This window comes from Cyanistes caeruleus, chromosome 1 (assembly GCF_971803275.1).
Source record: "Cyanistes caeruleus chromosome 1, bCyaCae1.hap1.1, whole genome shotgun sequence".
In the NCBI taxonomy this organism is placed as follows: Eukaryota; Metazoa; Chordata; class Aves; order Passeriformes; family Paridae; genus Cyanistes; species Cyanistes caeruleus.
In genome coordinates, this window is record NC_141701.1 from 75,380,735 (window position 1) to 75,404,707 (window position 23,973).

Genomic DNA, 23,973 nt, shown 5'->3' on the forward strand with positions numbered 1-23,973 from the left:
ACAGAACATAATTAGGGGTATTAGATGTTCCACCTTGAACATGGGCTCTGTAGTCACATGGCAGCAAAGTTTTATTTAAAACAACAAAAGCCTTCTTCCAAATATCTCATACAGCAAATGAAGCTGAGGATTTAAAATTGCCCTTGGGGAACACATAAAACCAAACTAAATGGTCTGTGAAAGGAAAGGATGGGATATATCAAAGCAGGGTACCATTAGGAGCCCTTAAGCAAGAGGCTGTTAGGTCATCTATTGCATTTGCCCTGGGAGTTTGAGATACACAAGTTTGATGATAAAACCTGTACCATGAGATGTACATTCATACACCACTGATGTAACTTGGGAAGAACAGCAGTACCTGTCACACAGTCAGCCTCCTTTACTGGAGTTACTCCTAGGAGATACAGAACTATTGCAGACACATTTTGGCAGTGGAGCACTGTGAAGAGTACATCATCCCACACACATTCAGGTGCTTGATGGAATTTTGGAATTTAAGGCTTTTGTTCTGATCAGTGCATCAATTGCACCTAGATGGCCTCACACTCCTGCCTAAATACCTGCTTGGAAGTTTGGGTGCTTGAAGATGTAGGCAACCCAGACCCTAAAGGAGGAAGCCACTCGGTCTGACCTTTTTGGGAACAGGTTATGAAAACTCTCTGTAAATGTTTTTTCATGCATCTATTACTATTAATTGTGTTTCTGAAGAAATACTTTGCTTTGCTGTTAGGTTTCATGGATGTGAGGATAAGCCTTGCTTACATCACTCACCGATGTTTAAATGAACTTTTTGCTGCGTGGCTCAACTTTCTAAGAAGTCTAAAATAACAAAGAGGAAATAAAGCACACCCAAATTAAGACATCCAAAAGCTGCTAAGAAAAAGCTTTCTTGTTTGTTCTTACCTCACTACTGCTATCCCTGCCCTTGCCATACTCTGCCCTCTGCTCCAGGTCTCAACCACATACTCTTTGTTCATAACTCTTAAACACAATTTAGTTCTCAGAATAAAACACTATGGGGATTCTGGAGCAAAAAAGAATATCCATTTCCATCTAGTCATCAGATAAACAGCATTCTCAAATCTCACAATTGATCCTGCTCTGAGTCAGGTGGAAAGGTCCATTAAGAGCAAGGACATTACCACCAAATAAAACAGCACACAGAGCACAGAACTAGCATATGTCTCCTCTCTTTCAAAATATCAGTAGTAACCCTTAACCTGACTGTAACTGCTAGGCCATGGGGTTGCTTTGGTATGAGACTGAAGTAGGACCCTGCATCTGTCTTACAAATGTGAAGAGAGATCATGATTTCCCTTGTGAAGACAAGAATCTGACTTCTCCTATAAAGCCACTGAAGAGGGGCATCTCAAATCCCATCAGTCAGTGTGTTTCTGATGGCCATCAGCCTCCTGAATAACTGACAAAAGAAAATGGGAGTTTGCATGTAAACATACTGTTCTGGCTTCTGAAAATCACAATGGACACCTTACAGGGTCCAGAAATATGAAACTGCTTATATCTGGACTCTTCTGAGAAAGACTTACATTACAGAAACAAAGCTTTTGAAAATCACAGTGACACAAAGTGATGCATGACCAAGAGAAAAGCAATTCTCACAGCAATCTTAAAACAAGGACTGTGGGTTTCAGGTTTGGTATTTATTGTCTGAAAAGTACAGTGAAGGCATTTACACATATGGTTGCCACAATGAGATATCCTTTATACTCATTTTGTATATTTTATTACTTTCTCTTCAGACACTGAACTAAAATTCTCATTAGTACTTTTCCAGCAGTTAGATAAACTGTACCCATCTGTGTCTTACCCTATCATTTTCTTCCTCACATTGTCCCACAAGAGCCCTGTGAGAAGTCTTTTAACTGAAATAAACAAATGGACAAATCATGGCCTAATCCTGTCACCACTGCAGTTGTCAGCATATCTTTCACCAGCTAAATGAGACCTGAATTTAGGAGTCTTAACTGCTGTCACTATTGCTTGGCAACAGTGCATTTGATTGTGGCTTGCATCAAATGATGTTAGCAGCTCCTGAGTTTCCTGTCCCAAATTATTTTTATCTTGCAGTTCACTGGGTTTGCATCTGCAGTTCCTTTTCAGCAGGATGGCCTCTGAGAAAGCCTACATGTGGTATTTTATCTGACAGGTCAATTAAATTGTACACAGGCAGGTTAGGAGGTTATGAATAATTTGACTTTGTGTTGGTTTTAATTGGAAATACGGTGGATGATATTAAACAGGGCTTGCTCCAGTTAAATACATTCCAGAGAAATCAAATGTATTTTTCATGAGTATTTGGAACCAGAAAGTTCAGTTACTAATTGGTAAATAAAGGGAAGGAGAGGATCTGGCATTTGAATTCCAGTCATGGGACAGGACCATTCTTTGCATTGTATATGGACTAGTGAATACCAGTAATAAATCAGAGCAAAAAAAAGAGACTAAAAAAAAATTAATTTTTGCTCTGCGTCAGTTCCAGGAACAATCCTTGCATTCTTACATAATTACATTATTTACCAACAAAAATCTTTATAGCCTTGGTCAGCTAAGTCAGTACTAGGAAAAGAATGTCTGTTATCTGTGTTAGTATGTATGAAACACCCTTTGCTTAGTATTAACATAAGCAAATGAACCCAAACCCACTTGAGAGATACCATAAAATCCGGAGACGTGAGTTTGCTCATTCAGTGATGACTTTCTGTGAGAAATCACTTCATTACCTAAGTAGCTACCCCATAGTAAGGACTTTTTTTAATCCTTAAACATACAGCACCTATCTATCCAAAAGGCAGCCTAATGCCTTGTAACACAGAGCTAAGGCTAAAATCATAAATCAGACAACAGCTTGAAACCACCAAAAGTCAATTAATTTTAACTAGATTTTAAGAAAACCTATCAGTGGAACAACAAACAAAGAGAACTAGGAGGAGCACACACACAAAACCCCATAGGAGGTATTTATGACAGCCCTAACAGGGACACTCACCTTGTCAAAAGCAGGGTATACAGCTCTGATCTCTGTCAGCCAGCCATAGGGCATGTGTCCCACAGGATATGTAGCTGTCAAAATTGCTACTGCCTACGAATAGAGACAGAGACAACTCTTACAACAGTTAAACTAACATAGGGTGCTAGTGCCCACCAGTATCACCATGCTGACCTTGACATGATGTGAAATATTTTGTTTCAGGAAGACCATCAAAATGGCTGGCATTTGGCCTGGCATTTTACGCTTATGAAATTTTTTTGTGACATGAAGTTACCTAAGTCAGCTTTGCCATTTTACCATCACTCTGGGATAATAGTTAACTTGAGTTGTGGTGCATGCCTTAACCAGCCCAACACCTTCCTCCCATAATGCTCCTGAGTTATTTTACCTGCAGATACCTGAGCAGCAGAATGCCCTGCAGCTCACAGTAGTTTTGATACATACCACATAATTTCAATTTATATATGTATGTTTTACTTGGTTATTCATAAATAAAACAGCTCCGAGTAAGACAGGCAGACTATAAATCAGTGGACCTCAGTGGCTGACTGAATTTGGACATCAATCTGACTGCCTGGGGGCACAAGGCACTTAGGAGACAAAAAAATCTACCTCTCCCCACTCTGGTGCTCTTCAATGAGCACCAGACAAAAATAATTCCAGATGAACATTTATATGGGAAGAAACAATTCACTGCTTGAAGTTTTAAAACTAGGCCCCTTTACTCTCTCACAAGTACAGTCCAAGACGTTTATCAAAGATAAACTCATATATTAATTGAGGGTGCTTGGGTTCCTTTTGTCCGCAGGTTCATATCTGTTACAATCCATGCATGTCTGATTCATTTTATATCCGGCAATTGGCAGTGTTAAGAAAGACCTTTTTTAACTACTGATGTTTCTGTTTCACTCCCAAACTTTCAAAATACATTTTCTTGATTATTTGAGCCCATTTTCGCATTATAAATGTAACTGCTGTCTTTGTTTGGTTAAAAGGTCTATACAAACACAGGACCGTGTAGCAAGCTGATTTGTTTCCCATGCTGTTTGAAAAGAGAGTGGAATGTAGTGATATCCACAGAGAGGAAGAGAGTGGTATAGATCCTTCCCTGCTAATAATAGCTTTAATAATGTTTAATGTACCTTGAAAAAGGAATTAGCTCAAATAAACCAAATTGCAATTTGAAGTTAGTATCCTTTTTAACTGCACATCTTCCCATTACTGTACTTTCATCAGAATTTCCATCTGTATGAACCTAACTAGGTTAAATTGAGTAAGGAATATAAAAGCGATTTTGCTTATTTTCATCGTTAAATCCAAAAAAGACTGCAAAGATGCAGTACCTGTAAAAGGAAAAAGTATTTCGCTACCATATTTTGAATGCTAGATCCTGCTTGGATGAAAGTATTAGGTTTTTAGTAGTGATTTTTTTCCCAGTATTTTTCCTCAGCTAGTGTTATTTCAACATATATGCATGAAAGTTTTCCTAAATGTCCAGCACCTGTATTTGACGGGTGAAAAAGGCCCCTATGAAAGCCATCACCAAAGAGGCAGCCCAATCACCACAACTCTGCTGGCACTCCAAACAAAAGCAGTGGGAGTTGAACAGTGCAAGTGGATTTGTGTTCCTCATGAACATGCTACAGCCTAGTCCTTCACAGGGACTCCCTGACCATAACTAAAGCTACTGCTATTATTGAATAGGGGACCTATAAAACTCCTGTGGATACTGATGCTCCTATCACTGATGTTATCTGTGTTGCCAGCACCCCCCTTTTCAGAGGTAATTCTTTCAGAAATCAGAGAAAGCTGGGATGTGACCAATACTGTTCGTATAAAACCGCCAGCAAATCACCAGCTTTGACATGCATTTGAAGTCATTCTAATAGCAACAAAATAGAACTGGCTAGCCATGAAATCTAAAATTGAAAGTCACCAAGAAATGCAAAGCTGATCTTTGCTAACCTGTGGCTCCCCTTGTACAGAGATCACTGCTAACACAAAGACTGATCCCTGAATCACATGTAAGAGCATTATGTTTCCTAAGTTCTCTTCTCACAGCTGTGTAATTACAGTCTCTGGCACCTTCTGAGTGACTAAAACACACAGTATCACATATGACAAATTAGCAGCAGATCTTTGAACTTTTCATTTAGTATCTTACAGCTTTGCTTATCCTATGGCTATATGCACCTAGACATCCCCACATGAAACCAGCAGCAGAAGTCCCCCAGACTTCTTACGAGAATGGGTCAGCTTGCAGTAAAGGCTCTGCATTACAATCAGAAATCTGTCTCCCAACAGCTGTAGGAGACTTACTGAAGTAATCTGAAATTCCTCAAGAGAAACAGAGTGTATTTCATATCCCATGCAGGAGACAGATTTTTTTTTTTATATGTGTTTTTGTCTCTACACTGTTCTGTGTGATGCACTGACAGCCAACAGTAGTTTCACTTCAGTTTGCACAGCCATAAAATATACATGACAGCAAAGAGTAGGACATGGGACTACTGTCAACTGACCTAAAATTTCTGGGATCTGTATGCTCCAGATTATATGTATCTATGAGTAGAGCATAAAAACCTGGGATGCAGGCACTGTTCAGTGAAAAAATTCTACTAGTCTTGTTGAGGGTGACATCCCCTTAAACCTGGTAGAAGGGCTCATGGTGAGAGTCCAAGCAATCTTCTTTTCAAGCATAAAAAGAGCACTAAACAGAAATGTACTTAAGACAATTTTTTCTTGTCAGCTTGGCTGAGAAGAGAGGCACAGAGGTAACACCATGGAAATGATCACTTGCAGTAATGGAGAGCACTGCCTTTCTTACCTCAGTGGCTGCAGAACTGCCACCTAGGTCCCGGGAGACAAAAAGGTTGACAATGGGCCTACTTATTCGCTGAGTTGCCAAGATTAATGCCAAAGGCCACCAGAAGCTCAGCATCTTCCTTATTGTAGCTTCTCCCTGCAACACAGGGTAAAAAAAATGAAGTGTGTTTGGACAAAAACAGGCAGCACAGGACCAAAAGCATGGAGAAAGGTTTTCTGCTTTTCCCATCCATTGTCAGTTTGGTACATTCATTTCAATAATTTTCAATATGATATTTAAAGTGATGATATGATGAAATATTTTTACTCATGGTAGCAATACTGATTCAAAAGAAGATGTGTCATGGATCTCAATAAATAATGCATAAGGTATCTATCTGCATAATTTGTTCTGACTACGAGACAAAGCTACATGAAAAACAATGTGACATTTGAAGAAAAAGAGAAATTTTGATATCTTCTTCCATATGAACTAAGGTGTTCACTTAGTTCATGCTGTGCTGTCTTACAGCTTGGTGCAGAGGTTCTCAGTAGACACATCCATACTGTGGAAGGCATTGTGTCACATGTGCTGTTGCTGGATTAATTTCTACCATGCCTCTTTAACTGATAAGGCAGATTTTTCCTGCAGGACAGAGAGAAGGCCCTTCATGCACAGTGGTTTAATGTAGTATTATAACAAAAAAAAAACCCAAGTAAAATGACTGAGTTTGAAAAAAACACAAGTATGAAGACATACCCCCATTTCAGGCCCACTTCTGTCAGGAATAACATCATGTATGTTCCTGTAGTATCCGAGGCAGAGTGTGGTACATCGGACAAGTGCTCCCATGTATAAGGACAAGATTGGGATCAAGAGAGGCTCCCTGCACTCCAAGTGACTGTGAAGCAAAATGGCTACAAAAACAACCTGCAGAGAAAACAAACAGATGATTAACCATTTGTCTGTATGCTTCTCCAGGGCCAATGCATCTCCTCTCGGATTCCTACTAAATCAATTTGAACCAACAACTTGCATGGCTACAGTATCTATGGAAACTTTAGTCAGGATCCCCCAGCATTTGGTCATGTACGTGAGAAAAACGAGAGTTAACTTCATACTCTATGAAACAGGACTTGAAGGCTGGGCAGGTGTCAGACTAGAACCCATAAATAGGAGAAGGCTGGCACAAAAGTCTAGCAAGGTCTGGCAGAAAGCATGTGGCTGAGAGTCACCCTTCCCAGGAGAATGTGCTATTCTGATACACATTGAGGCTGGAGACATGCTTCCAGCCATCTTACACTTTCTAAGCCTTACAATTTTTTATTTTTTTTGTGGAAGGGAAGAGAGTAGCAGCAATTAAAAAGCCGGATGTTTTAAAATATTCACTTCAACATTTAGGAGCAGGAAGTCTTATGACAACCTAATTTTCAACTTTTTCAAGTGAAATTTCACTATTTCATTATTTGCTTTTCAGCTGAGTGCCACATTAATGTAAATTAAATGGAAACTTTTGGGCTAATGAACAGTTCATAATTCAGCCTCTTAAGACTAAATGTTCATTCCATAAAATGTAAAAGAACTAATTAATATGATATTAGTCTCTTTGTTAAGTAGAGAGTGGATGAAATGTCTGTTCCAAATGACTCTGGATGGGGGACACAACTGGAAAGCCAACTACGTTTGGTGCTGTAAAGAACAGAACCAAGACAATCCTGCCAGGACATGCAGGCATTCAAGTGAGTTACAAGAAATAAAACAGATACTGTTCAGGTGCAGGCTCTCTCCTTCATTGCCAGAGCTGTAGAAGTAGTTAAGAAAAACCACACTCTGCAAATGTTCCTAAGGCAGGACACAGCACTTGTGAGGGTTTTCAAACCTACAAAAACATTGTTTTTCAGTAAACAGATACAAAGTCAGTCACAAAGAGTGTGCATATGAAGCTACTCAAGAAAAAGTGGCTACTGCCTGTGCCCCTACTCCCTGTCTAGGGCATAGATATAGGTACAAAGTTCTGGGCTATGACAGCCACAACTTTTTGTGTTCTGGATTTGCTCTTGCTCTATGTAATATTCTGTTGAGATAAGATGACAGGTGTCTTATTCATCACAACCCTGACATCCCACTCACCAACCGCTGTGGAAAGGGCACGGCCAAAATAAGAATTTGTTTCTGTATTTAGCTGTGCATGACCTGACATGCACCCAGGGTCAGGAAACTTTGTAGGTCACATCAGAACAAGAGCAGACCCTGAGTGCTAAGGTCATTTACAGTAATTGGTATTATCTCTGGGGATTTAGGGCACTTAGTACTGTAGTGGGGCAGACCTGACAAATACAAAGAAGCAACTGACTGAATGGTTCAACCTGGTTTATGGTTTCCTTATGTTAAATGCGAGGAAAATGCTATGGAAAACTGAACTGACTGCCACTGACTTCATATTTGCTTTGATGTTGTACTGTTTTATCCGCTTTCTTGTCCAGTCATTACATCACTCAGCTGGGAACGGGGCAGTACAGCAACTGTTTACAGTTGCTGGGACTCTTAATTTCCTAATATTTTTATATGTTTTCAAAAGAGGGCCGTATATTGGTTTTTAAATGCTACAACATTGTCCCTCATCATTGTGTATGACTTATTTTTTCAGTGTGCCTAATACAAAGGAACAGGACAGTTAACACCTCCCTTTTGAAAGTTCAAGAAACATTTGGTCCTCTCCGAACCACCCAGGGGTCATCACCACAGACCTCTTCTGGTGCCCTTCTGAGCCTTCACCTTTTGGAACAGTAACAAGTACTCAGAAGGCGGCTTACACTGCATTTCCTTGGATTAGACACCATTTTCCAAACTGACAGGTCAGCTGGAGAATCATGCCATCACCTCCAACTCAGGATTTCACTGGAACTGTGCTGGGGAGAACTTACAGAGAGAGAAAGATCTCTTTCAAAGCATTCTCTTAGCCTCAGGATTGGTAGTAGCCAGTGGTCTCTTTGTCTGACCTTTCTTTTCCCCAAATGTGTACATAAAGAAATTGTTTCTCAGCCATTATGAAACAGGGCTGTGGAAGTGCTTCAGGACATGACCCTAAGCCAAACACTCCTGGGAATTGACTTGATCCAGTCAAGTGAGACTGCCCTAAACCACAACTGCCAGCAAACAGCCTTCACATGATGAACAGTTAGAGGGCAGCACTCAAGATTACTTCCTCTGGTGCCTTGCCTACTGAAGAGGGAGAAGGCACAGAGCAGCTCTGTACAAGAAAGTTCCTGTTTAGGAAAGCATCTGGTCCATAACACAATGGGAACAGTGACTTCTATGAGGAGCCTTTACCTGAGCTATGACATCTGAGATGGAGGCACATCCCACTAGGAAACTGTACTTGTGTTTCAGCAGAATCCCAGCATGGGTCCATGCCTGAAAAAAAGCCAGAGAAAAGTTTGGGAAGCGATTATGATACTGTAAATGACTTCAGGTCCAAGAATGCTGTTTTCTGGTTGTTAAATTGTACACAAACAACCTTCAGCAGTTCCTGGTGTGAACCTGGGCAAACATTAAGCCCTTAGTGCAGAGAAAGCACTGTTGCATTGAGTTCCTCATTGCCAGGCTGGCAGAGAGAATGGGAATAAATTTACAGACTGTATAGAAATTTCTGAGCACATCTAGTAAGAAAACAGCCCTTCACAAATCAGATGCTACACAGAATGAATTATCAAAGTAAATAATCTAATAAATAATCATTCACCAGCTGGATGAACCTCTGAAGTGTAATATCCATTGGCCTACTGAGTCCTGTCTGGAAAAGAAAACCAACTTCAACTTCTTTTTAATGATACAACTTCTTTTTATTATCAGTGACTGCTTCAAGCAGAAAAAGTGGTGAGAAAGTGGTTGAAGCATTGGCATGAGAAGGTTCTCCTTTACCAGTTTTACAGAGGCAGAAGCATTAAGAAGAGTTGCTGCATTTTCATGTTGTGCAGGCCACAAGCAATGAGCCTGGTGATCTGGGAAGCAGCAGCAGCAGCTCTCCCCATGTATGGGTCTCTTGCCCAAGCATTTGAGATATACTGGAGTGCTTATAAAAACTGATGGCAAGAAACATCTTTTTGACAAATTTGCTTTGAGAAAATATTGATGTTATTCCTTGTGAGCTCTGCAGGTGATCTGGGAATGCATGGCAAATCCAAATCTCTCACCACAAAAATCAGAAATTATCAGAATGAGGTCACGTACAGACAACCAGAGCAGCACATCATCACAAGACGACCAGGGCTTTCCAACATGCACATACTGTAACAAGGCAGCTAAGGTTTTTGACATCTGTTATGATCTCTGGATGTTTAAAGTCCACTCAGATGCTTTCTCCATGCAGCAGATGAGTCTAGGTATATACAGAATTACGGCTTGCAAAGGCAATTACTGCTTACTTCTGCATACTTCAGTTTCCCATCAGGTTACAAAGTTTGTGAACTAAGGTCACAAGAACATAACATTAACATTAAATTTCAGTTCTGAATCAGGTACTTACCATGGCATCCATAAAAGGGAAGGCAGCAAGATACAGGAAGGCCCTCCGAGTTTTACTTCCCACTGATTCATCCACATGGTGCAGCTTATTAATAATGTAATATCCCAAATCACTATATGCTGTAGAGAAACAAGATAAGAATGAAAAACAAAGGTTGCATATGGACTCTTGTGTGAGATATTCAGAAGTACCTGAAAGACTGTGATGCCTCAAAGCACAGACACACATCCACTTAACAAACAGCTGCAAGGGCTTCAGATATTGCAGCCTCACTAGCTGCTGTTTATGACTAAGAACTGCTCTCATGGTTCTTTTTAAAGTAACCTTTGGCAGAGGCATGATAACAAATGGCTAGATTGGGAGATGAGTATAGTAAGTGCCACATCTGTTTGCTAAATGAACACACTGGTACTCCAGAAAATCTACTGCTCCTTCATAAAATCAAGGCTCTTTGTTAGAAAAGCTGTTTTCACCAGGCTTTGTGTATTTCATGCGATACAGTGCCTTTAAATGCTGAAACCATCGATTATCACTGCATTCTCATGACATTACCTGTAAACCTGCCCAAAGCTGTAAAAGGATACTGGGATTTGTGACAGCAGGCAACAAATCACACTTGTTATGCCTCTCCCTTACTCTGCCTAATGACCATTACTGCCAGGACCTGTCAGGACAATGTGTGCTTTGCTCTGCAGTCCCTGGGCACCCTTGACCTTTCCTTCCTTACCTAGAGCCAGCACCTCCAGAGCCACAAGTCACAACAGGGCACCTCTGGAAATCAGGTGGTTCCCACTTCTGATCGCCAGTGTGTTACTTCACTATCCGGTTTCAAACCAAGACAACTTTTAGTGCTGGACTCTCTTTCCAGGCCTCTTTTCACAAGGTGTTGGGCTGAAGGCTGCACAGACATGGCAAGCCCCCACACAGCTCTCTGCACAACTGCTTACAGTTCTGTTTTAGCCATGTTACCCAGCTGTTTTAAGAACCCTGGAGTCCTCCCAATAACCAGGTATAAAAAAGGCTGTGACTTTAGTCTGAACTATGGAGACAAATATAATATGCAGAGGTAAAAAATCCAAATCAGTTTTAACCTTCTACAAACCATGTTCTAGAACTGCACATCATTACTTGATTTCCTCTATACACTTGCAATAGCTGTTAAGAGAGTGATCAGGCTGTCAGGCCGATCTCCCCCAAGACAAGTAATGGCAGAATTATTTGTGTCTGGGGAGCCTTATTTCAGTTCTTTCCTACCTGTATATTTTCTAAGTTAGCTATTTCAAATGTGAACATCCAACTAATTTTCCATTTATGAGAACCTTATTATCTTTGTACAGACCTTCATATAAGGCATTTCAGGAAAGTGATCCTTTTCACGCATGCAGGTCTCATAACTGGATTGATAAATGCTAACATTAGTCATCAAATGCAATCTTCTTAGCCTAAAACTATCACTCATACCTCTTAAACACTATTTGGAGGCAATTGGAGTTTAAGTAATCATTGTTTTGTGATGGTTTAGAGATACAGCAGTTAAACGATTAACAGAACTTAAAAGACTATTTGAGTCCAAACAAGACAGTGTAAACAAGACAGTAAAATAAAAGGTGATATGATAGCACTGTGAACAAGTACAAGCCTCATTCCAGATAACCAGGACTGCCCAAAAGATGCAAAAAAATGTTTAAAACTCCCCCTTTCCCTATGCTGGATGTCATTCCCCTGAACTATGACTGTTAGACTCACAGTCTCCAAATTCACTCAGTAAATCCCATGTTGCTTAGCCATCTTCCTGAGGCACTCCCAGCCTTGCTTCCTTTTGAAGGTGTCTGGGGAAGAATTTTAAACCAGGACTCCAACTTTTCTTCAGTTTAGAGAAGGCAGTTTAGTTTCGTAAGTGTTCAGGTGCTTGTTGCAGTTCAATCAAACATCAAGCACAACTTCTTTATATTTTTGCACAAATATCCATGCGCCAATCTTACTCAGTGTTTTGACAACTCTCTGCTACAAAGGGTCTTTTGTGTGTTAAGTCCTTGTGGAGAGTTGCTTTTATGGCAGGGCAGTATATGGATGTTCCTGAATCAACTCATTTCAATGAAGGAAAGAAAGCAGGAAGGTCTGTGAGGCAAGTCATGTGTGAAAGTCAGAATCATTCACTGAACTTTCTCTTAGGTTCCATTGAGTGTGCTTTACAATTCTGCACAAAAACTTAAAAACCAATGCAGGAAACACACCACCTTATCCTCCACATAGTGCCTGAGAATCATAGTCCACATGCTGAGGAACCTGGTTCTGCAGAGGGGCCACTGCCACCAGTGCAATGCTAGAAGCACAGCATGCTGCAGAAGTCACCCTTCCCTGCTCTCCCTGCCTTTCATCTGTTTTAAATGAGACTTCTGAAGTGTTTAGAATGTGAGTAATAAGTAACTTCTCTGTCTCCAAAGGCCACTGCATGTTGTTTTATTTTTTATTTTTTTTTTTACCTAAGTTTACTATCACAGAAAAATTCACAGAATGAGAGGGTCAGAGGCTGGACTACTCTCACTTCTAAAAAAAGGGTTGTAGTTTATTGGCAGGGAACTCTCAAGGCGCTTATACCATTACAACTCATAGCACCACATTTTGAAGATTTCTGAGGGTATCAGCACTGAACTCTGTAAACTTCAAAGATTTTTTTTTTCCTTTCCCCCATAAAAAAAAGTTTCACATTGCACATCTTCAATATGATTTTGGTTTTAAATTCGTAATTGTTAAAACATTATTTTCAAAATAGTGAACTATTTCGTATGTCAGTGAAAGCACACAATCACTTTTGCTGATGTCCATGTACGTTTCCATTCTTACAAAGGACTCAGCAAGCTGAGATTCACTGACAAACAGACAGGCATGTGACACTGAACTGTGAATCAAGCAATTGCTGATGCAATTAGAACTTAACCTTGGCCAACCTTACAAACTTATTATGAAGAATGGTACAAAATTAATAACAGAGACAACAGAGCCAGAGAGTATTACATGAATCTAAAGCAGATGGTGCTTCCCACTTCTTGCATAATTTCAACTAAAACAGAGAAGTCCAAGTCCAAGACAAGCTGCCTATCTGCTCTTCTCTAATACCTCATTTATTTTGCTGTGTCTAAGGATCAGATTTGCTAGAGAAGTTAAGCAGAAATTCTTCCTTTTGTTTTTTAAGACCCAGAAGGTCAAGAAATGACACTGAAAACTGTACACCTAATTGGATTTCCTGGTCCCTACACTGATTTCTCTAGTAAGCCAATTACTACCACACAAACTTCAGACACCCTTAAAACAACACACTCTTAATGATGCCAGCAGTCTCAGACAAATAGCTGTACTGTAGTTATTTCCGAGCTGACTACTACTGAGAATGTCATACTTAAATCATAAAGAAAAAAACTTTCAGAGGAAGTGACACCATTTACTTCCAGACATGGAGCTACATATGACAAAAATAGCTTAACTGGAAGAAAAATATCCAAAGCATGATTTTGGGTTAAAGTGTGTTCCTTCTAGACACATTCCATTTACATTCTTTGCTGCCAGTTCTAAAAATGAACTCGGAGACTTGAGAAGTAGAAAATCCATTCTTCTGCTTGTTGGAAAGATGGTTCACATGGCCAAAACTGATGCTCATCAGTTTCTTAGTCACAGAATGCTCTGAATTGAAACAGACACACAAGGAACCAAAAAGTCCAGCTCTTAAGTGAATGGCCTGTACAGGGACCAAACCCACAACCTTGGTGTTATTAGCACCATGCTTAATGCACTGTGCTAATTTGTTCAGCTAAGTGATTTGGGCAGATAGGAAAATGTGAAAAAACAAAAGCAAATCTTCATTTGGAGATGCCACAGGGTATATAGATTTCTTTATGTCTTTGGCTAGCTTGAATTTAAAACAGAAGAGAAAGCCTCTGTTTTCCCCACGTGAAAGCTCGGATGACCAGAGTATTCAAGGTGTTGTAATTTTTTTTTTTTACTTGCTTATAACAATACATGAATTAAAGAAAACCAGAACATCTTAGGAGCATCTCAGTGAAGACTGATTACTGCAATCATATTTTTCTGTGCTCAGGTCTAGTTCCAAAATTGCATTAGTTAATTTTCCCAAATCTATGAATGACTTCTAGTATCTGAGGTATCTTCATATAAGCCAATATTTCATAAGTCTCAAAATTGTTTTAACTGAAATACAATCACTGCCATCCAAAAGTGCTTTGGTCATAAGTGTTCCTCCTTTGTCCTGAGCACCTGATTGGAAAGAAACTGCCCCTGTTGTGGGAAAAGGGTTGGGGCAGCCAGGGAAGCGTGTTACTGCTTTAGCAATGGCCATACTGAAGTAGGACAAATTCTTAATGAGTAACATTTTATTTTTATTTAGAGGCGGGAGGGGGAAAGCAGAAAACCCAGATTATATTCTGGTACATGTTCCTGTGCTGTTCCTTTTTTCCAGGGCAAAATGTTTAGTACACCCCAGTAGAGTGTTCTTGTTGGAACAAGACTGACTAAAAGAAAAATACCTTAGCTTGTCATAAACCACTCTGTAACTCCTAGTCTCTGGAAAATTCCAGTAGTGTTACACTGGAATTGGTGGGATTACACCTATGTCTCACTTCCTACAGAGAGTTCTAATGTACATGCAGTGATCATGCATGTGGGAAGTTCAAAAGTATCAGCGGAATTGCCAGGAACTGCTGAAGTTTTCTCCTGTGCAATCTATGGCCCACGCTCAGCAGCCTGACAGTAATAAATGGGCACAAAACAAATCACTCGTGTCTCTTGGCCATCCAATCTGCTATAGGTTACTGCTGAAGTTAAGCTACACTTAAGTTTACTGGTTACTGAAGTTCCATCCTTTTTCTCCTGGTGATGACAATGATTCATCATGTAGGTTTTAACTAGGTATAGCAAAAAGCAAAGAGGATGTTTCCTCAAAGTAACTGCTGCTCTGTCATTTCTAGAACTACTGAGAATTATTCCAAAGGAAATAAACTTTCTTAGTGTACTATTTCTCAGTAAACTAGTGAAAATTTGAACAACGCTGTTTTATTGCCGAAGAAATACTTCATATTGCCAAAGAACTCTTCATGACACTGATGTTGAAAGACTCAATATGAAGGGCTTACCAGCAACACTAAGAAGTGCGTATTAGCATAATGTTATATAAATGACTTTTCTGTCAAGCTGGCTATTTAGTAAGATGTCAAAAATATGCAGAGCTAGGCTTAGCATCTTGAATCTCTTCTCTTACAGCCACCTAAAAGCCAATCTCTGAAGTAACAAGACACTTTAGATCCTGGCTCCATACTGAACTTCCCACCAGGAAACTAACTGGTGGCAGTAGCTGCCCTCAAAGTAGCCCAAGGGAAGGAAGGCAGAATTCTACACTCTACTTCAGATCACACCTGAAACAGCCAATCCAGGAACACTGCACTGACAAGGTTTACAGCAGTGTTGGAATTGGGATGAGAATATGGTTTTGAATTCCTTTGGCCAACTTGGTAGTTACTGCTATCTGTACAGGGGGAGTGACAGGAGCTGCTGGTGAGGACTTTGGAGACCTTCTTAAGGACGTGTTTGGGTGATGACTGTGGGACCCAGAGCTTGCAGCTGTGAGTTCAAGTGGTTTAGCTCAGCCAGCCACTGGCACAGACGATTGTGTGAGCTCCACTGGAGAAGCAGCAGTGGGGAGCTGGTGCTGAAGCAATGAAGCATGAGTCAGGTGGGTGAAATGGTCTGGTTTGATATTTTCCATGAGTAGAGGCTGCTGCTTGTGAGGAGCTGTGTGTGTAGACTGCAAATCGTGTCTATTACAGCTGGAAATGTGGTGATTCATTGTGGTCACTGTGTTTCTACGACCACTTGTTTTCTTCCTTTTGACTTTAGGTACTCCTTATTTCATTGGGCTTTTTATTTTCTGTTTCTTCCTGGGCTTTGACAGTCCATGGCAGATAGACATGTCATCTTCCTTAGCCCTATATTTATGGCATGTGGAAAAAATTCAGTCCCCTAAGTGCTATTTGTTTCTCTTTTTCATCCACCAAGCATCAGTGACCTGTATCTTGTAGATAGGCTGTGACAGGCTTGCAGCTGCTGAGGAGTACTTGCAGGTCCTTGGAGGCTGCCTGTCACTGGACTCCTTTTCTTCTTCCTGCTAGGCAGGCTGCGTATCTGTAGGTCAGAGCAAAATAATCAGGACTTGAAACACGTTCAAAGGATACTTGGAACATAAAATTTAGCAATATCACCCAGGCAATTGGTGCTAGAATCTGACTAACTCCATTCCCCCGGGCGCTCTGCCAGTCTCTGCTGTGGCCTTTGCATATTTTCAGGCATAGACAAGTTAAAACACAAAAAAATATTTTGCAGTCTGTCACCATAAAAAGCTGAAAGATTGTGTGCAGCCCTTTAATTCAGGACTTTAAAGCATGGTAAGCACAGCCTTCTTTTTTTTCCCAGTATCTTCAGAGTGCATTTCAGAGGCTCCGAACTCAGCAGGGCGCTACTTCCAGGCAAAGGCACAAAACTTAGCTGACAGGTTTTCCAAACATTGTTCCAAACACCTCCTTTCAATAAGAAGTCCCACACAGAAAATCCAGTTATGTTTTTCACCTGGAAATCTGATAGTTATACTTAAAACTTTCTTAAAATCTATGCTAGCTTAAAATAAAAAACTGGATGACTAGAAAATAACTTTTTATCCAGCTGGCAAAGGCAAAAACTTTGACCAGCACTGGCACAAAAGCAAGTGAGCAACTAGAAGAGCAGCTCTGGGGGCTGAAGAAACATTCCAAGCAAAGAAATATGAGAGCCAAATGGGCCAAAATTTATAACAGTGACTCAATAAAACACTGTCAAATGTAAACATATTTAGGAAGTGACCAATCGAAATCAGTGAATTAAATTAACTTGAATGCATGGCTTCAGCTTATAAAATTAGCAACACCTTATCCCTGGCACACTGTTGCTAGTGGCTAGTGAGCCATTACTGTAAGCATTTTTATGACTGCAACACAGAGCAAAGCTAAACAGCACAGGGATCACATATCAGTGGTGGAATAGGAGATATGATGGTCAAAACAAACTGTAGTGCTTGGAAGGCACACAGAACTGGTGAATATAGCCTGTTAAAGGGTAAGAGTTGGGGGCATTTGTATTTACCAGATGAATCTTGTACCTACTCAGGCAGAAACTGAAATAGTTCTGTTCTGTTCTGTTCTGTTCTATTCTATTCTATTCTATTCTATTCTATTCTATTCTATTCTATTCTATTCTATTCTATTCTATTCTATTCCTATTCCTATTCCTATTCCTATTCCTATTCTTATTCTACTCTACTCTACTCCTTTCTATTCAATACGATGAACTGCAGCACATGTTGCTCTTGAGATACTAACAGCCTGACAATGGATGCTGCCTCCCTTTGAGGCCATTCTGAGATTTCACAGCAGTTCAGGACATTACACTGGCATTTCCCATTTTTCTGTGATCGAATGACACCCTACTGGTGGTGATCCAATCCAGCCCTACTGCCTGTCAACTAACACATGCCTCCATAGGCTGTCACATTATCTCCTCCCTCCCACCCTTTACAACTCTCAGCCTGTTAGGATTTTACCTGCTCAATGCAGTGTACTCTCTGCTTCTTCCTCCAGAATCTCCTGTTCCTCGTTGCTACAGTCCAGAGGTTTCAGCTCTGTAGAGTTAGCCAGAAGGTGCAGAGAATCTTGTGGACTTCTTGGAGAGAATGATGTTAAAGGTCTTCCGAGTTAAATGGCTTTTATTGCTGTGGCTGATGCTTGAGTTGATATCCCATTTTTCTAGGCTCTCAAAAACTGTCAAATCCTGTGGCTGCCATTTTTTAATATTCAGTTTATGTCTGCTTGTGTCTTTTCTTTGCTTCAGAGTACACTCAGGGAGTTGGTCTCAGTTTGGTATAAATTGCTCTTGGTAACCTCTTCCTCATAGATTAATTATTCAACAGAAGTGGATGATGCCTAGCAGCAGTAGTGAGTACTAACTGGTATTTTAATGACGATGCTGGCACCTGCCTGCTGAGAGTTTTGTACTGTGAGGTAAGTAGCAAAGGAATAGGTACAGAGGGAGTACACCAACAATGCCACCAAGAACTGACAAACAGCCCTATCAAGCACAGTTTAAAGTCCTGCCAAGCCAACCCAGCAGATACTGCTAGCTGATCATCACTACCTAACAGTAACACTGAGCTATCAGCTTCAGGTCATCAAAGTTTTGCTCATACACCTGACAGAAAGAGATCAGTAGCATGTTTTGTTTCCAGGCAGGAGAGACCTGTGTGTGGAATCTGCTCTTTAATAACCCGTTTAAAAAGCAATAAAATTGCGTGGATGGGCATGATACCAGCCCAAGAGAACTCATCTCTTCTGCATCTCCTGTCGTACTTACAAATGAAATATTAAGCCTGCAGCTTAAGGAGTTTGGAGAGTCGGTGAGGGAAACAAATTAAAAGTCATATTAACTATACGTGACCTTACCTATTAAGGTATGAAATACAGCAGCTACAGCGCCAGCCACAACCATGCACAAAACTGCTTTGGTCCTGTCTCTCTTGCTGTTCACAAACACCAGACCTACATTTTTGAAGTCACTCATCGGACCCGTGAAGAACTTCATCAGGGAGTATGCCAGCCCATAGCTGGCTAACATTTCCACAGCATCTTCCTTGACAGCAGCGATGCCCCTATTCAAGGCCTGTGGGAACACAGAAAGAGCAAATGATGTAGCACATGTGGAAGGGTACCAAACACCATTTCCTGCATCTGGTTTTTGAAGGAAGAAGCAAGTTTAACTGTCATTGTTTTCATCCCAAGCTGGACTTTATTTCCCTGGATTCAGCAGCAGTAACTTGTGACCTGTGACACAGGCAAAATAATTTAATATAGACTAAATTCAAGTCAAGTAGACTTGAAGGTAAGGTTAGTATCTGTTTCTGAAGTATATAATGGAACTTCTCCCATACCAGAAGTCAGTCTCTTTCCTTTTTAGAATAATTTTATGACCTGTTAATAGTCATGGATAATACAAAACCACTGAAATACTGCTCTGAGGTTTCAGCCATGATTTCAACAGAGCACAGTCCTTGCAGGTCATTTTTACAGGTAAAAGCTCTGGTATATGCTCAAAATTGAGGAGCTAAAAAACTTTTCCCATGTAACCCAATGCAATTGTTGTGAATAGCTGATATTAGTCTATGACTTTCATTATGAAATGAGGCCAAATATGCATGGGATTCAACATAACTTTAAATCTCCTTTCATTTAGCTGACATACTCATATTTGTGTATATACAAATTTGTTTGCTTGTATTTGATACCGTATTCATTTATATCCCTTTGCAGGAAATTTAAAAAGAAATACAGCACGTATCTTGCAAGACATATTCAGGTGAAACTAACTAATTTATTCTAGGTCTGTGTTTAGGAAATATCTGCCAATTAACCACCGAGAATTAGATGGATTATTTTTATAACTGAGACGAGCTGTAAAAAAGATGTGTAACATTCCTTCAGATTCCAGCTTGAACCAAAGTGCTTCTAAAGTATTGAATAAAAATGACAGAATGATAAATTTTATCTGCAGAGTGACAGCATCAATCATGTGGTACACCCAGCAACCTGTTAAAACAGTATTAGATTCAAAAAGCATGAAGGATGAAATATGATTTGTTTTAACAAGCATTTAGTTCCTATGGGTTACAGCTGATGTGTGCTGACAGGGCCGCAGCAATCAGGACAACCAGGAAAATCTCGCCAAGCCACCACCCAAACCTCACTCATACAGTTCTAATTCCACCTTATCTGAATGAAAAAAACAGCTAGACTATCATCAGGTAATTGTGGTGAAGTCTTTCCATTTGAAATGTAAGCATAAGCTTTTTGTTGCAGTTATTTGACTTTATTTTCCCTTCCAAAGATCATACAAGCAAGCAATTCCTGTTGCCTTGAAAAGAACTTGCACCTCTGAAGTAGAAATGAGAATTTTTCCTACTGTTCTTTCCCACTCTTTCTATAAGACATTCTTAATTTTTGAAAATAAAGCTGCACTGTCAATATGGAAAAAGCTGTAGAAAGTACTAACTCCTCCACCTTTGATACCTGCCAAATCCCTCTCTTTTAATGTGCCCTGACTGGAATGCCTGGGGCTCCAAATGTTTTCATCTGTCTTGCTCCAGTTTGTTCCTCCCTGAAAACACTATGTGTTAAATATGGAATACCTGCAGATGCTATATGTAACTTTTCCTGGGATATAGATAATTCCATCTATTGTATTTATATCAGTTCAAATTATATTAAATATGTTGATGCCAAAAGCACTAGTGTATGCACAGAACTGTATTCAAACAATTTGTGAAAGACTGTGGCTTCCGAAATGAATGGTCAAGTGTAGTTGTCTTTTCTGATGATACTTGTGATGGTAAAGTGATCAGTTTCAAGGTGTATACAGAGATACAATCTTCTAATTTAAAATTGCTAAAAAGATGCCAAATCTCCCAATTGCTGTTGCCAGTAATAGACAAATGGCCTTAAATTATGCCAAATAAAAGGTTCCTTGATCATGGCTCTTCCCCTCTTTTTTCTTCTGTCAAGAATGAAATATTTCTGGTGGCTTCAATTTAAAGAGAAACAGCTAACCAGTATCAGGCAGGCTAGTTTAAAAGCTTCTCATTACATGTAAACAGCTGAATTATTTCCAGCAGTTTCACAAGCACAAGTGCTTCCTTCCTGCCTTGTACAACTACAAAATACCGAAGTCTGTGAAGGATGGTAATTCACTTCTGACAAGGTCATGGGATAATCATGGCTTTAAGAAATAACTTTTTGTCAAAAGGCATGGCACTATGATCCCTCTGCAGAGGGAGAAATCTTTGCCTAGTACAGACTTCATGCCAGTAAAAACAGCTCCATATGACTCTGGCCCTGGGGTAACTAAGTTTTTCCATCTAAGTAGGACAGACAGAAAGACTCGAGAACTCCTCTTTCTCACCCCCTCTGGTTTTAGTGATCTCTTTTGAATGAACAAATGATGGCCAAGTAGATAACTTCTGAGTAATCTTCCCTGGGGACACCCTGTGTATCAGGTAAGGTAAACCGGCAAAACCCAAAAGGGACTTTTGCAAGAGATATGTTGCCATTAATTTTTACTCCTGTGGAATGTGTGGCTGACATGATGAAATACTCCAGAGGCTAGCCCTGAAAAAGCAATCCTTCTAAATGCTTCTTTGGAAAGATCCTTAGGAAATGAACAGTCAATAGGGATGTGTTTAGGGATGGCTTAGCTTCTGTAGCCTTTTCCCTTTTCACTTTAAGATGACAATATAAGACTCTTCATCCTCAATTGTTAAACTCCCTATGAAAACTCATATAGTTTTTCTACCTATGTACTTCCAAATATTTTTGCTGCTGAAGCTGTTGATGTCATATTTGATATCTTAAAATTAATAAGAAATCCCAGATAACTGATAAAGCTGCTTTGGTGTGCAGTATGAAAGACACAGACACTTGATCTTTCATGGTATGCCAGCCATGCAGTTGGCAATCTTCCAGTCTAATTTCCTGTTAGATTTCCAATTAAATCTGTCATAAAGGAAGGCAATATAAATCAGGGCAAGGCTGCCATTTTTTAATCTGACTCTATTTTGAACACTTTTTGTGTGAACAGAAATCAATAATGAAAGTTCATCAGTAGCATCTGTATCACAAGAAAGCATACCTCTACAAAGATTTGTGTAGCTTGTCAGTGTAGTCACACAGAACTAGGCAGCAATAATATTCATGACAATATTTAACACATTATGTTAGCTTGATCATACGCATTTCAGGTGTCATCCTACCTTGAACTTGACTTATTCATACCATATTAGATGGGATAACTAGGCAATCCAGATGCTCGAAGACAGACTGTTGGTGACATCACCTTCACCTGAGCTCTTAATGAACCACTAATCTAATACAGTAGCAGGTGAAAATGTCACAGTAAAGTGTAATTCATCAAATGTGATTAAAACAAAGCCATAGATATTGCTGACACTTCTTCTAGAAATAACAGGAAAAAACCCACAGAACACTTCCTGGCAGAGCACAGTCTGGTAGACACATGGAAAAGTTAGTTGCAGTAACTCACATTGCTAAAATATTTCTCAAAAAGGCAGGCACCAAGATACACACTTACTTGTATGAAATGTCTTCTATAACATATTTGTTATCCCTAGAAAGATTAAATCTTTACTAAGGATCAGCTAACAACTTTGAACTTTTTTTTAATTAATAATTCTGTGCTTTTTGACATTAGTGTGATTTTGTCACATTTAATGTTCACTAAAATCAGAGAGGACAAGCATTTTAAATTCCTATCCAAGAGATTCAAGTCAGAGGAATATCAAATACACTTAACAGCATTGCAAGCCACTAACCACACCTTTACAATTGGATAATGCAGCTGGCTTTAGCCTCTTAGAAGGAACATGTGAGACATCAATCAAATTTCTAGGACATGTATAATGGATGAATCCATCAAATGTTTGCATGCAAAGGCAGTGATTTGAAACGCAACAGTTGTGAGAAAAATGTCAAAGGTCTAACTTGTCCTATTTTGCATGAACTTTTAGCACTATTCACTAATGTTGGCAGAAAAGGTTTGGTTCTAATCTAGGGCTACACGCCTCTGTTGCCAAAAATTCAAAGGCTGTCTCTTAAACTGGCTGGATAGAGTTTGACCATTACTCACATGATCCTCCCTTCCCAGAGACTACTGGATGACTGATATTTCACTTTGTATTGGTTTAGAGGTATAAAAAAAAAAAATTACAAGTCCACCAAGAAAGCAACATCTATTGTACAAGTTTTCTTCTGTTTTTAAAACTGATTAATACCTATATTTTACTAGTCTGTATCTAACTATGTAACATTTTCTACTTCATTTGAAGTTAAATACTGACTGTGCAGTCAATACTTGACCCCAGTGTATGTGCTTTAAACAGGAGGACGTAAAATCCAAGAAATGTAATTTCTGTCAATGCTCAATTTTGCTTATCCCAGAAAAACAGAATGTGACACACTAGAAGCTGGCATGCTCCTACAGCTTGTTTGAAACTGGGATTCTGCCTGAGATGTTTTCAAGTCTGTTCAGGCTAGCTATTTACTTACAGGCAACATCAAAAACCTGCTCAATTTGACAGTATCTTGGTCAGATATATGTTTGGTTCAGCAAACATTTGTAACGTGTTACCCTTCCCAGCACGCATCTTTCTTCCTACCTGGTATTCCCTAAGAAAACAGAAGAGAACCTAAGTATCCAGCTAAAGATCAAGCTGATGTAGGGGACACTGTATCTCCTGTGACAAATAATCTCTCTACTGATGACTCCTGGCTGAGTTTTCATTTACTAAACCCTATCACACTGAAATCTTCAGCATCAAATGTACCAGCTGGCTCTGGCTGTTCTGCCTCCTGTGGTCAGCACTGCAGGAGCTGTGCTGCCAGAAACACAGACGACACCTGACACATCTGATGCCCTGAAAACACTGCATAATGGGATCACTGTGTTGGTGCTACCTGAGCACTACTGCAGCTGCATCTC

At 39.8% G+C, this 23,973-nt stretch overlaps 1 protein-coding gene and 1 long non-coding RNA gene across 2 annotated transcripts in view; both read right to left on the reverse strand.

The window, feature by feature from the left end:
• ANKH (ANKH inorganic pyrophosphate transport regulator) overlaps positions 1-23,973 on the reverse strand; it is a 102,579-nt gene that overhangs the window by 27,638 nt on the left and 50,968 nt on the right. Inside the window, exons 2-7 of the mRNA XM_086898158.1 lie at positions 18,873-19,089; positions 10,342-10,460; positions 9,147-9,230; positions 6,576-6,746; positions 5,838-5,972; positions 3,008-3,100 (exon numbers count right to left, since the gene is read on the reverse strand). Coding sequence (XP_086754284.1) covers positions 3,008-3,100; positions 5,838-5,972; positions 6,576-6,746; positions 9,147-9,230; positions 10,342-10,460; positions 18,873-19,089 — 819 coding nt within the window. The remainder of the gene's footprint in view (positions 1-3,007; positions 3,101-5,837; positions 5,973-6,575; positions 6,747-9,146; positions 9,231-10,341; positions 10,461-18,872; positions 19,090-23,973) is intronic.
• On the reverse strand, positions 16,379-18,058 carry LOC147655615 (uncharacterized). Its single transcript, XR_015289372.1, has 2 exons — positions 17,978-18,058; positions 16,379-16,530 (listed from the first exon to the last, which is right to left on the reverse strand). It is a non-coding gene; the product is annotated as an uncharacterized LOC147655615 (long non-coding RNA).